A 14,253-nucleotide genomic window follows, 5' to 3' on the forward strand; every position below is an offset into this window, starting at 1 on the left:
AGATAATTAAACTCCTCCACTTGGGGAAGGATCTCCTCCCCAACCCGGAGAAGGCACCCTAMCGGTTTCTGGCCCAAGACCATGGTCTCAGATTTGGAGGCACTGATCCTCATCCCGGCCGCTTCACACTCGGCTGCGAACCGCTCCAGTGAGAGCTGGAGATTACAATCTGATGAAGCCAATAGGACCACATCATCCGCAAAATGCAGAGAYGTGATCCTAAGGTCACCAAAAAGGATCCCCTTAACACCTTGGCTGCACCTAGAAATTCTGTCCATAAAAGTTATGAACAGAATTGGTGACAAAGGGCAGCCTTGGCGGAGTCCAACTCTCACCAGAAACAAGTCTGACTTACTACCGGCAATGCGGACCAAGCTCTGGCACCGGTCGTACAGGGACCTTACAGCCTGTATCAATGGGTCTGGTACCCCATTCTCCCAGAGTAACCCCCACTGGAGTCCCTKAGGGACACGGTCAAACAYCTTCTCCAAGTCCACAAAGCACATGCACCCTCCAGGACCCTGCTGAGGGTGCAGAGCTGGTCCGGTGTCCAACTACCAGCATGAAAACCACACTGCTCTTCCTGAATCCGAGATTTGACTATCCGATGGACCCTCCTCTCTAGGACCCCYGAATAGACTTTWCCAGGGAGGCTCAGAAGTGTGATCCCCCTATAGTTGGAACACACTGTGTGTCCTAGGTGATCCCTCACCTAGGACACATGCTCCCTTTTTAAATATGGGCACCACCACCCCGGTCTGCCAATCCAGGGGAAATGCCCCCAATGTCCACCCGATATTGTAGAGTCGTGTCAACCAATGCAACCCCACAACATCCAGAGCCTTAAGGAACTCTGGGCGAATCTCATCCACCCACGGCGCCTTGCCACCGAGGAGCTTTTTAACCACCTCAGTGACCTCGGCACCAGAGATTGGAAAGTCCGACACAGAGTACTCAGACTCTGCTTCCTCATGGGCAGACGTGTCGGTAGGATTGAGGAGGTCTTCGAAGTATTCCGCCCACCRACCCACAACGTCCCAAGWWGAGGTCAGCAGCGCATCATCCCCACCATAAACAGTGTTGATGGCGAACCGCTTCCCCCCACCCACCCACCCCCCGAGACGCTGGATGGTGGACCAGGATCACCTCGAAGCTGTACGGAAGTCTTTTTCCATGGCCTCTCCGAACTCCTCCCACACCCAGGTTTTTGCCTCAGTGACCACCCGAGCCGCAATCCACTTGGACTGCCAATACCTACCGGCTGTTTCCGGAGTCCCACAAGCCAAAAAGACCCAATAGGACTCCTCCTTCAGCCYGACAGCGTCCCTCACCGCCGATTTCCACCAGCAGGTTCGAGAGTTTCCGCCACGACAGGCACCGACAATCTTACGGCCACAGCTCAGGTAAGCCGCCTTGACAATGGAGGCATGGAACATGGCCCACTCGGACTCAATGTCCCCCGGAACATGTTCAAAGTTCTCCCGGAGGTGTGAGTTGAAGCTCCGTCTGACGGGAGACTCTGCCAGACGTTCCCAGCAGACACTCACTAAACGTTTGGGTCTGCCAGGTCTGACCGGCATCCTCCCCCACCAATGGAGYCAACTCACCACCAGGTAGTTGTCAGTTGACAGCTCCGCCCCTCTCTTCACCCGAGTGTCCAAGACATGCGGCCGCAGATCAGATGAAACGACAATAAAGTTGATCATCGAACTGCGGCCTAGAGTGTCCTGGTGCCAAGAGCACATATAACCCTATAGCAAACCCTTATGCTTGAACATGGTGTTAGTTATGGACAATCCGTGACGAGCACAGAAGTCCAATAACAAAACACCGCTCGGGTTCAGATCAGGGGGGCCGTTCCTCCCAACCACGCCCTCTCCAGGTCTCACTGCCATTACCCACTTGAGCATTGAAGTCCCCCAGCARAACGAGGGAGTCCCCGTTAGGAGCGCTCTCCAGCACCCTCTCCAAGGACTCCAAAAAGGGTGGGTAATCTGAGCTGCTGTTAGGCGCACAGGCACAAACAACAGTCAGGACCMGTACCCCMACCCATAGGTGGAGGGAGGCTACCCTCTCGTTCACCAGGGTGTACACCAACGTACAAGCACCGAGATGGGGGGCAATAAGTATGCCCAATCCTGTTCAGCGCCTCTCAGCAAGGGCAACTCCAGAGTGGAAGAGCRTCCAACCCCTCTGGAGGAGACTGGTTCCAGAGCCAGAGAGGTGCGTTGAGRTGAGTCCGACTATATCTAGTCAGAACCTCTCAACCTCACACACCAGCTCAGGCTCCTTCCCCACCAGAGAGGTGACATTCCACGTCCCTAGAGCCAGCTTCTGTAGCTGAGGATCAGACCGCCAAGGTCCTCGCCTTCAACAACTGCCCAATAAACAAGGCGCCCAACCCCTACGGCTCCTCCCACAGGTGGTGAGCCCATGGGAAGGGGGACCCACGTCTCCTCTTTGGACTGTGCCTAACTGGGCTCCATGGATGAAAGCCCGGCCACCAAGCGCTCGCCAACGTGCCCCACCTCCAAGCCTGGTTCCAGAGTAGGGCCCCGGCGAGGGAACACTGACTCCAATTATTGTATTCATCATAGGGGTCTTTGGGCTGCACTTTGTCTGATCCCTCACCTAGGACCTATTTGCCTTGGGTGACCCTACCGGGGTCAAGCATATGAACAAAATGTGCGACAGCTTTCACCCTCAACTGTGAACAATAATGTTGATCAATAACATTTAAAGACCTCAGTTAGTGCTTCTAAATTTATCCYATAAATTTAGCAAGTGCTAATCCACTAATAAATTTWAAAATTAGCAAAAGCCCTAAAGCACTAATCAGGAAATTAGTTCCCCTACTAGTGCTTTAGGGAAACTGTGTMCACCACTGACAGTGTGTATATGTCCAAAAGAGGCTTCCAGTACATCTTTTGTTCCATCTTCAACGTAGATATCTTCAGTGCTGGACAAAATTTTCCTAAGTTGGTATAAGTTGTGTAAAATAGGGRTGCACCGATATGAAGATTTCAGCCGATTTCGATATCAGATATAATTATTGCTGTTATGGCCGATAACCAATATTTACCAATATTGGACAAACACACAAATTATATTACACATATATGCACAAACCTACTTGGGTCTTTTTTTTTTTTGATACCTAAAATAAACGACCAGACCTCTGACATGGCTCTGTACTTCATTTATTCCTGGCTGTGCAGCAGATACCACTCAACCAACCATCTCCCCTCCAAAAWCAGAAACACAAAGCTAAAAAGAGGAAAATCAATATCAGAGGTCAATATCGGCCCAGTTTTACATATCGGGCCGATACTGATATTCTAAAAAAAAAAAATACTAACATCTGCCAATACCGATATTGATGCCGATATATTGTGTATCCCTAGTGTAAATCATAGTGGGACAGGGCCTTTACCAAAAACCTGGGAAAGACTTTGTCCAAGAACTCTAAACTGTGACTGTGTGAAGGTGCACTGTGTTTTCCCAAAGCTGTGAGGAGTTGCACATTAAAGATCATGACAAATACAGAAAAATAACAAGCAAATAGTGAAAACTGTGCCTATAATTATAACTGATGACATACTATTTCATAAGTACGACTCACCTATCTCATGACATTGTCATAAGTTATAATTGGAAGATACTAACTCATAATTTGGAGATAGCTATAAGTCATGATTATTACTTACAGGATCCTTTTTGCACCAGTGTGTTAGAAATAGCCTTCTGTAAGTTTCAGTACGTAAAGTTACCATCGAGTGTTTCTTTCTCTGAGTCAGAGTCCCAGCTGAGGGACGACGAGAAGGCTGAAGACTTGAAACTCTTCTGTGAGTCCCTCTGCAGGTCTGCAGCAGGCTGAGAGTCCTCACTCTGCTCAGACCTCTCCTCTATGGAGACATTCCACGGGCTTTTTCCAGACGGCAGGCCATCTCCCAGATTTGGGGAATGTGACTAGTCAGTGAAATCACACACATAAATAAAYTGTTATAACACCTAACACACATTAAGTGACATGCAAAGTCCCTTTTTCTCTGACTGATTTCCATTTTAAGCATGTTTCTACAGCAAAGTCTGTCTGAGTAACAGAGATTCAAAAACAGGCAGAATTTTCTTACTTGTTTTGACAAAAATCCATCAATTGGCTTTTTATTCAGTTCTTTGCCTATTTTGTTTGCACTGTGCAACATACGAATACATAAAGTCCTATTGCAATGATCTGTGAAAACCATAAAGACATTTTATTCACAATAAAAAATAGTGAACATAAATAYTTAAAATAAAGAAACTGAATAATTTCTAGAAAAAAATTTGTTAAGTTTGAATTTTGTGCAACAACATTTAAAAAATAAACAAGATTAGCAACAAAGGTTGTCGAAGTAAGTGGTGCATAGGAGCATTTTGCAATAAATATAAAAACAATTAAAGCTCTATCGTGCAAATAAGTCATCTGTAAACACCATCCAGAATCACACCTGTCTACTGCGGTCAGACAAATCAGATGAACTGAAATTTAAAATTTTGTACTCACATCACACTCTTTGAAGTAAAGAGCAGCCGCCTGCCTCTCTGATGGTATAGGGGTGCATTACTGCCTATGCCATGGCTAGCTTTTAGAACAACATATACTCGTATTCAGATTACATTTTTTTTTCAGGGAAGGTTTTAGGCTTGGGCAGTATGATGTTATTTTAGTTTACCRCGGCATCAGAATATGGTGATGTATGTAAAAATTATGACTGTATGAGTCACATGAGGTGAAGTGCCAAAGTTCTGCAAGGCTGCTATGAAAACTGGGACATAAATATTCTAGGATCTGATCTAGATGCCCCATAACGTAACTGATGTGCGTTCTGACCACCTCATCTCATTTAGAAGACAAATAGAGGAGAAAGGAGCAGACAGACAGACACACACACACACACACACACACACACACACACACACACACACACACACACACACACACGGTTGCATCTCTTAACCTCCGAGCGAGATAAAAAATAAAATAAAGTCTCCCATTGAGGTAGTGACAGACACAGGAGGCTCCTCGCTGCAGATGAGGAAATACCTATAAACTTTATCAGCACAAAGACTGGCTAAAAGTATGCAGCAGCACGAATAAGACGTAGTTAAAGGTAGTTAAATATAGTTAAAAGACGTAGGTGGACGTATTTTGATTTGTGCAACATAATAAGGGGCAAAACCATTCTGTGATTCCTCTTCTGCTGCTCTGAGTGACAACAACACGTCAGAGCAGTGAGTTTTCTACTGCCTCTCTGTGGCTCTAGAATGTTGTTATATGCATGTAAATGCTCACAAGCAAAAATGTTAATTACTCAACAGATCCCCCCCCATAATACTGTAAACAGCTGTATTTTCTAAAGGTTATATGATGGTATGAACAATACCACCCCTTACATATTTCAGCAAGACCATGTTGAAATATGACAAACTGCATCTATTATAATATAATGGCTACTTAATTGAAGAAGTGAATTTTGAAGTGAGAAGTAGGGCTGGGCAATATTGGCAAAAATAATTAATCACGATTAATTGTGGTATTTAGCCAATAATGATTAATTTGAGGATTAATCCCCTGGAGTCCCTGGACACCCTCATGTCCTAGTCACATGACCATTTTAGTGGAAAAGATTTGCTCTTCATAAAATCTGTTCCAAATTGTGTCAAAATTACAGACTTCAGGCTATACATCAAATTTTAAATTGTGTTGATAGATAAATAAATTACAGAACTTTATTTTTATGTTAATCATATTTGAAGCGGAGAGGAGCATTGAGCGGGCTCTGCCTGGTGGCATTAATCGTATTAATCGTCAAGTGCCAAATAATAAATCGATTAATGTTTTTCTGACGATTAATTGCACACGATAYGATTATGCCCAACCCTAGTGAGAAGTGAAGTGAATTTTGCATGAGTTCCCCTTTAAAACAGACAGAGGCAGAGTTGGTCAGATAAATCAATGTTTGCAATTCTTTTTAACAACCATGTTCTTGCTAAAGAAAAGAGGAACGATTTGTTCTCTTGAGTTCAAAATCCTGCCTCTCTTATGGTATGAGGGTGCATTAGCGCCTTTGCCACGGGTGGCTTAAGGCACTATTTAATGTAGAAACGTACAGTGGGTAAAATAAGTATTGAACATGTCACCATWTTTCTCAGTAAATATATTACTAGAGGTGCTAATGACATGAAATTTTCACCAGATGTTGGTAACAACCCAAGTGATCCATACATACAAAGAAATCAAACCATAAATGTCCAGAAATGAAGTTATTTGTAATAATGTGGAATGGCACAGGGAAAAAGTATGAACACATGAAGAAAGGGAGGTGTAAAAAGGCATGGAAAGCCAAGACACCAGCTGAACTCTCTCAGTAATTAGAAAGCAAGCATGCCCCTTGTCAGTGCAAGTTAATATCAGCTGGTTCAGTCCCAAATGATGGCCAGGTATCACACAAGAACCATCTGATGATGGGTAAAAGTAAAGAGCTCTCTCAAGACCTTCACAACCTTRTTGTTGCAAAGCATAATGATGGCATCGGTTACAGAAGAATGTCTAAACTTCTGAAGGTTCCAGTGAGCACTGTTGGGGCCATAATTCAGAAGTGGAAACCGACCACGACCAGGTGCTCCTCGCAAGATTTCTGACAGAGGAGTGAAAAGAATTATCAGAAGAGTTGTCCAAGAGCCAAGGACCACTTGTGGAGAGCTTCAGAAAGACCTGGAATTAGCAGGTACGATTGTTTCAAAGAAAACAATAAGTAATGCACTGAACCACCATGGCCTGTATGCACGCTCACCACGCAAGACTCCACTGCTGAAGAAACAGCATGTTGAAGCTCCTTTAAAGTTTGCTGCACAACATTTAAACAAGCCTGTGTAATACTGGGAGAATATAGTCTGGTCAGATGAGACCAACATTGAACTGTTTGGATGCCAGAATACACATCATGTTTGGAGGTCAAATGGCACTGCACATCAGCACAAAAACACCATACCAACAGTGAAGTTTGGAGGTGGGAACATCATGGTGTGGGGCTGTTTTTCAGCATATGGTACTGGCAAACTTCAAATAATTGAAGGAAGGATGAGTGGAAAAATGTACAGAGACATTCTTGATAAAAATCTGCTTCCATCTACCAGGATGATGAAGATGAAACRTGGCTGGACATTTCAGCAAGACAATGAGCCCAAACACAAAGCCAAGGAAACTCTCAGTTGGTTTCAGAGAAAGAAACTAAAGCTGCTGGAATGGCCCAGCCAATCACCTGACCTGAATCCAACAGAAAATCTATGGAAAGAACTAAAGATCAGAGTTCATAGAAGAGGCCCACGAAACCTTCAAGATTTGAAGACTGTTTGTGTGGAAGAATGGGCCAAAATCACACCTGAGCAATGCATGCCACTATTTCTCCATTCAGGAGGTGTCTTGAAGCTGTCATTGACAACAAAGGCTTTTGTACAAAGTATTAGATAAATTTCAKTAAGTGTGTTCAATACTTTTTCCCTGTGCCATTCCACATTATTACAAATAACTTCATTTCTGGACATTTATGGTTTGATTTCTTTGTATGTATGGATCACTTGGGTTGTTACCAACATCTGGTGAAAATTTCATGTCGTTAGCACCTCTAGTAATATATTTACTGAGAAAAATGGTGACGTGTTCAATACTTATTTTACCCGTTGTATATACAGGTTTTAAAATATCTGCTGCCATTCAAACTAAATATCCAGCAAAGACGACCCATGAATGTTGAACTGCAATCAAACTTAAACGTACCTTTTTTTAAACAAACAAACAAAAAAAAACGTCTTAGTTTACCCTGTTTCATTGTAATAAAATGTGAGTTTAGGAGACATGCAGATCTTTCTGTTTTTATTTACATTTTACACCATCTCCCAACTYCTGTTTGTGTGATCCATGACAGAAAGTTGAGCCGTGGTTACGATTGTGAGGAACATCTTACCCCTAAGTTGCAGTCGAAGAAGTCAGGGTTGACCAGATCGTGATCTGAACCGTAGGGTGGGGACCCATAGCTGGTCCCTGGGGTTCTGAGTTGCCCATCTGGCTCCATGCTCCCCCAGAGGACAGTATGGAGACCCACTGSTGACCAGCTTGCCCTACATTGTGTCTCCTCCTCTGGAAACAATCACACATGAAGTCACATTGAAGCTTTTTTTTTTTTTTTCCACAATGTGCCACATGACATGCTGCAGTGACATGCATGCATAAGTAAAACCTGCAGGAAATAATCTAAATAAACCTACAGGATTATAATCTAAACTAGAATGTGCCCCAGGTCTGGCTGCTCATTATTACACGCTGCAGTTTTAGTTCTGTCTGACCTATTTTCACAATATGTCTCAGATGGTTACATAAATAAGTGGCCTTTAAATTCAGGCCCATGTCCTCTCCTGATGCCCCTCTGAAAAGCAGGAAAATGCCCGGCTGGATGAAGGTGTCCCCCCCACCACCACGGGTTAGCCTCTCTGTGTCCCCCCCACGCTCCCCCTTCACAGGACGTGGCTGACATCGATCCAGCTGCTGTCAGATGATTAGGAGAAAACGTCCCTGCACTCTGCCTTCTTTCAAACCCCAAACCGCAGCTCTTTTTTTTAAGAAGTACTCACAGGAATCGGCCTGGTGGGTTAGCGACTCGGGGAGGACGACTCTGTCCGCTTTAGCTCGTCATGGTTTCGGGACGGAGCTGCAGCTTTTTCGCCGCTCCGCTCCGAGGCTCGGGCGGAGAAAGTGGCTCCTGTTTTTATTTGTCTGTTGTTGTTGTTTTTGACTCCACTCTCAGGTCTTCTTCGCTGGATTCCCTCGGAGACGCCAGGCGGAGGACTCCATGTTGTTCGGCTCTCAGCAGGCACCATACAGACACGCCACGGCGGCGTACGTAACGTCAGCGGCCGGGGAGGGGAAGACTTTCAACGACCCACCGGGGTAAAGTTTAATTACTCCAACTTTTACACAACGGCCTGCTTCTTTCAATCCCATCTTTTACTCCTTTTATGAATCTATTTGTTGTGCAAAGTGCACAAGTCATGATAACTTATTTATTTTCCATTAAAAAAAAACAATAAGTCTGAGTGAGCTTGTCAAGCAGATGAAGTTTGCCCAATTTTCATTTAAGTAAGCTTCTTGTAAATTAAGGTGTTATGAATCCATTGTTCGTGTAATATACCCCTAATAAATCCCCGCTAGCTTTGTGATAAAATGCTTATTTTTGTTTTTCAACCAGTTTGATAAAAAAAATCCTCAGAAGAAAAAAACTAAATTCAGGTTGTTAAATAGGCWTTTAGCGCCCCCTGCTGTCTGATTAATGTTGTTGCGTGAATTTTTTTTATTTTATTTTTATTTTGCCAAAAGGCTGTGCTGTATGTAAAACTGATTTTTATAAGCTTGTTTTAAAACAGGGCTGTCAAACTAATTTTCACTGAGAGCCACATGAGCATGATGGTGGTCCTCACAGGCCCAGTTGTAATTAACTTTGACGTTTTGTGATCTATCTGGTATTTCCTGCATAGAAACAGTGTTTCACACRTCCTCTTATAAACACTGACAAGTACTGGTGTGTACGGTTAACTAAATGTGAAAAAAATATGCAGAAATGCTATTAAAAGAAGAGAGTTTTACACACTGTTGGGTTGTGATGAAGCCGTCTTGAGTTTTGTACTGTCCCACTTTCTGACAGGAAAGCCCCACTGGAGGGGCATTCCAGTTTAAATTTACAATTATTAAGTGGGAAATTCCCACTTCACAGTCCAACTGGGCAACAGCAAAAGTAGCTGTAGAAAATACAGTGAAATGGAGATTTTACGCAACAAATTTTGCCGGCTACTTTTGATCCCTGTGCACCTTCACCTAGTGGTGGGATGCAGTTATTTTGTGGGCAAAATCATGCATTAATGTATTATTGGATAATCACTGATAAATTGTGTCTGTTTGTATATCACACCTCATGATAATAAAGCTTTTATTACAACCAGATACAGTAATTTACTTTAGATMAATAAAAGTCTAATTATAATATGATTTATTTTAATTGCATGTGGCATCATTATGTGTATGTAAAAAAAAAAACAAGTGACTTAAGTAATCCAATAACTTGAGTTAAGTTTTGTGAAAAGCTAAGTATTTCCCTTTTTTGACACAATGGATGATTGTAATCAATTTGAATTGTTTTCACAGATAATAGTTCTGCACCCACTGAAATCTAAAATAATTTTTGTTGTAATTTGTTTTCAGTTATATTAAAAAAAWTTTATTTATATAAAAATCATAATTAAACTGTTCTGAAAATCAAATAAACGTGACCCTGGTTACTGATTTGTCTGATTTTGACAAAGATTTAAGAAAAATTTCCCTGATTGTATTTGAAACAATCAGCAGTTTCAGTACAACTGGGTGTGGGGGGGGGGGAATCAGACAATTTCAACACAGAATTTGTCAGGTATTCTTGTATTTATTTGTGTAAATCTCAGTCTGGAAAAAGTATTCAGATGTCCTTAACATGGGAGAAATACCTAGAATTTTATTTAAATCTCTTGTTTTGAAAGAAACATTTATGGAAAAAACTACAACTAAACATACTGGAAAGTGTCTGACTTTTGGTGCTTTGCATCAAAGAGACTTATATTTAGCTACTTTACATTTAAAATGTTTCCTGCAGGCTGAGGAGACTTTATCAGGAGAAAACCTAAAACTAAATGCAAATATTTCAGTTTATGAACACTTTACAACCTCAGAATCTTCCAGCTTGCAGCAGAAAACTGAACTATTCTAGAAAAAAATTCTAGCAAAAGTCATAATCTTCAATGGATTAGCTTTTGAAATCAACCCAATTCAAAATAGTAACAGTTAATTAACCTTAGTAAATTAAACAGCTGTAACTCAGTCTGTTTTACTGTTGGTGAGCTGAAATTTGAGGTGGTAGTAGCAGGGAATTATTCTCAACACATACTCTGAGCACTAACCAGTTGCACAAAATCTCAGTATTATGTGAGATCAATATTTTACAGGATTGTATTTTAAATTTTTATAGGCTGCATCATTAGTATCCATTTAATATTAACTATGTAAAAACCCTAAATCATCTCTGAAAGGCTTTATGATTAAAGTAAAAATAAGATATTAATACAAAAGTATTAAAACAATACGCTGACAGTCAACACCTGGGAACAGGAAGAGTATTTATTTATTGTTTATGGTTTGAGCAGCTTCCAGCATCTTCTTGTCACACAAAGGTTTTCAGTTCTTCACCTCCTAAAAGAAATGATAGAATTTAAGCACTTTATATCGTTCAAGTCCCTGTCACACTAGACAACTTATGCCAACTTATGAAACATAAATAAAGTGATKGTTCAGGCATTTTAAAGTAAGTTCCTGTGTTGAAGTTAGAAATAGTYAAYATCTAACCTGTTGTAGATAACTTTTTAACAGCTTTAATTAGAAACTTTAAGTCACTGTAAGATATCATGTTTTTACTGGAAATGCAAAGCAAGGACCAGGCGATAAATTTAGACTTAAATATTTAACCGCAGAATATAAAGTCTTAGGGTGTATTCACACCTGACACAGTTRGTCCGCTTTAAACGGACCAAAGTTTGTTTTCCCCGTTAGTCCGAACCTTTTATGCAGGTGTGAATACACTCATGTGAACCCTGATCCGGACCAAACAATCGGACAGAGACCCATATYTGAGGTGGCCTYGGTCCGCTTCCCAGCAAACACTGGTGTGGTTCACTTCTGGTGTGAACACAGACCRRCCTCAAAYTTCAGTGTTGCTAATGCTAACACGGYTCTACAGACAATGAGCTGTAGTGAYGTCGTGTTCATCAGATCGACCTTGGTCACTCTCAGACACCACTTCACAGATGTGAGTGGGARAGGGGACAGTGGGATCAGAGCATCAGCTTACATAACATCCAGGAGTGTGAGATCATCACCCGCGTGGCTTTATTTATWAATTATAGCCTGCTTGCAAAAAAGCACARTGTGAATGCAAACCACACCAAAATAAAGTCTTCTTTTAATCCGGACCAGAAGACTTTCCTGGTGTGAATACACAACCTTCAGTTGGACCTAAAACAGACCTGAATGAAGTCTAAGAGATTCTGGTGACGAATAAAAAATAAATGGCACACATTTGTTTTCCGGCCCGGCCACTCCCCTGTGGCAAAGACGTCAGATCGACAGGGAGAGCCCTGTCTATTCAGTGACCGGACCCTTAAACAACTGTTAAAAACTGAGTCTCCTGTTGTTTTCTTGTGAGGCGTGATTTAACTAATCTTTCAGAKCTTTGAAGTGATCCATACATGAATCAGAAGTGCTATAGCTAGCTGCTGCTGCTGCAGCTGACAAAAAAAACACATCATCATGTTAATAATCAGGCACTGTGAAACTTATGGCAATATCCAGGTTTATGGAAACTCAAGTAACGTTATAAACTTTTGAATAGTGGAGATGTTTAAAGATGGAAGTTTGTACGGACTAGCCATTAGCTCATCAGTCCTGTCAGGCTCAAASTGGTCCTGAGGCCAATCGAAAAGATACCGACATCAAGGAAGATCTAAACTATTTAAGTGATACACTGAACATTTAAACCCTACATGTTTTTGTGACCCATTAAACTGATCAAAAGGCACTTTGTTTGATTAATCTCAGTGTTTTCTTCACAACACCAGCATGTTSCCAGTGTTCCTACTTACCCCAAAGCGTTCCCAGCCTTTGATCTCCTGATAGAAAGCCTCTCCGGGACAGGACGTGTTCACCACCTGCCTGTGCCCCTGCACAGTGAAGGAGGACACCAGCCGCCCACCTCCTATAGCGCAGGATGCCAGCTGGTCTCTCACCAGCCCCATGGAGTGCTGAGACGGCAGCCGGGTGGAGTAGTCTCCAATGAAGGAAACTCCATAGCCTTTGGAGTTGTGTCCATAAGTGTGGGCTCCTTGCCAGGACCACCCTCGACCYTCGTATATGTACCCATCAGAGCCGGCAACAAAGCTTTAGGAGCACAGCTGATGGTTAGGAACTTCACTTGTGGGCGTGTAGGATGCAAGCGAACGTTGCCCTTACCTGTAGCCGATGTCATCCCAGCCTCGGTCTTCTTGRTGGAAGCGCTGCATGGATCGCATGTCTGCAGAGCACTGCTCAAAGGTCAGGCAGGGCTGGCTGGGAGTGCTGGTGTGATGGATRTACATGTAGGACAGAGGCAGGGTCAGGTTGGTGGGTGTTCCTCTGTACGGCTCTGCCCCCCACATACACCGAGCAATGAAGGGAGGACAATCTGGAAAACATTAAGAATGCTATCATCCGACAAAGTCACTCTAATTTTAGAGACAGAATGATTAAAATTCAGACGTTTCCCTGTATTTTTCTCATGCTCACCCATGTACATGTGGACAAACTGTTTCATTTCCTTTTTTATTGCAGTCACCAGCTGCCGCTTCATCTTTTTCRTCATCTTTGGGTGTCCTTCCAGGGTCTGTCGCAGGTTAACTGAGTTTCCCACATGTCTGGCCAGCAAGGAAGGAGGGGCTAGGGCTTTAAAGTTCTCCCTGCGGCGTCGGCTGATTAGACGGGGCGCACCGTCCATTCCCTTGCCRCCCAGCTGCTGACTGTAGTAGTCCCTCAGTAGACTGCTCAGATTGAAAGAACCTCTTGAATCGGCAGAAACCTCCGTACCAAGTATCACACCRTCCATGCCTCCGTTGACCTGAGCTGTGGTGAGTAGGGAGGGTTTGTCTGAGAGGGTGAAGACTTGAGGAAAGGTTAGGTTGTCCCAGCAGCCGTCGGGTCCRAATCGATGTTCTTCAGGAGAGCCGAGAGCGAGGCCCAGATCTTTGGCCAGAGTCAGCTGRTAGAGGCGTGACGCGCCAATCTTGGAGAAGCCGGCCTCAAGACCCAGGAGGAGGGGTCCAAGGGCGACCGTGGTACCATCAGGGGTCAGAACCAGACCTTCTTCTCTGGCATCTTCCAGCACTCTGTGATGAACAACTTTCCAGATGTAATTTGAGAGGTCACGATGCAGTTCTGAASCCCCGGTGTCAGCATTTCCCAGGAAGTTCTGAATGAATGCATCATGAAGACCGGCTGCCCGGCGAAGCTTCTTTAACACGGCTAACGGCTCTGAGMCAGGGTCCTGATCTTCGACCTGCTTTACAGCCTTAATGAAGTCTTCCATGTGGCAGGAGAATAAGGCTGGGGGG

At 43.3% G+C, this 14,253-nt stretch overlaps 2 protein-coding genes across 7 annotated transcripts in view; both read right to left on the reverse strand.

Annotated features, from left to right (window-relative positions):
• The window catches only part of wizb (WIZ zinc finger b), a 55,956-nt gene extending 46,994 nt beyond the window's left edge, over nucleotides 1-8,962 (reverse strand). The window contains exons 1-3 of one of the 6 annotated variants that reach the window (XM_014008862.1): nucleotides 8,671-8,962; nucleotides 8,007-8,179; nucleotides 3,771-3,969 (exon numbers count right to left, since the gene is read on the reverse strand). In XM_014008862.1, the coding sequence (XP_013864316.1) occupies nucleotides 3,771-3,969; nucleotides 8,007-8,114 (307 nt within the window). In that variant the 5' untranslated portion in view covers nucleotides 8,115-8,179; nucleotides 8,671-8,962. Of the gene's footprint in view, nucleotides 1-3,770; nucleotides 3,970-8,006; nucleotides 8,180-8,670 lie in introns of those variants that run through there. The other 5 variants (XM_014008861.1, XM_014008863.1, XM_014008866.1 and 2 more) reach the window with 5 other exon arrangements.
• A 2,256-nt stretch (nucleotides 8,963-11,218) lies between these two features.
• Nucleotides 11,219-14,253, reverse strand: part of pglyrp6 (peptidoglycan recognition protein 6) — a 7,065-nt gene continuing 4,030 nt past the window's right edge. Inside the window, exons 2-5 of the mRNA XM_014008870.1 lie at nucleotides 13,433-14,245; nucleotides 13,121-13,331; nucleotides 12,754-13,048; nucleotides 11,219-11,308 (exon numbers count right to left, since the gene is read on the reverse strand). Of these exons, the coding sequence (XP_013864324.1) occupies nucleotides 11,294-11,308; nucleotides 12,754-13,048; nucleotides 13,121-13,331; nucleotides 13,433-14,245 (1,334 nt within the window). The 3' untranslated portion in view covers nucleotides 11,219-11,293. The remainder of the gene's footprint in view (nucleotides 11,309-12,753; nucleotides 13,049-13,120; nucleotides 13,332-13,432; nucleotides 14,246-14,253) is intronic.

The sequence above is a fragment of the Austrofundulus limnaeus genome, unplaced genomic scaffold (assembly GCF_001266775.1).
Source record: "Austrofundulus limnaeus strain Quisiro unplaced genomic scaffold, Austrofundulus_limnaeus-1.0 Scaffold53, whole genome shotgun sequence".
In the NCBI taxonomy this organism is placed as follows: domain Eukaryota; kingdom Metazoa; phylum Chordata; class Actinopteri; order Cyprinodontiformes; family Rivulidae; genus Austrofundulus; species Austrofundulus limnaeus.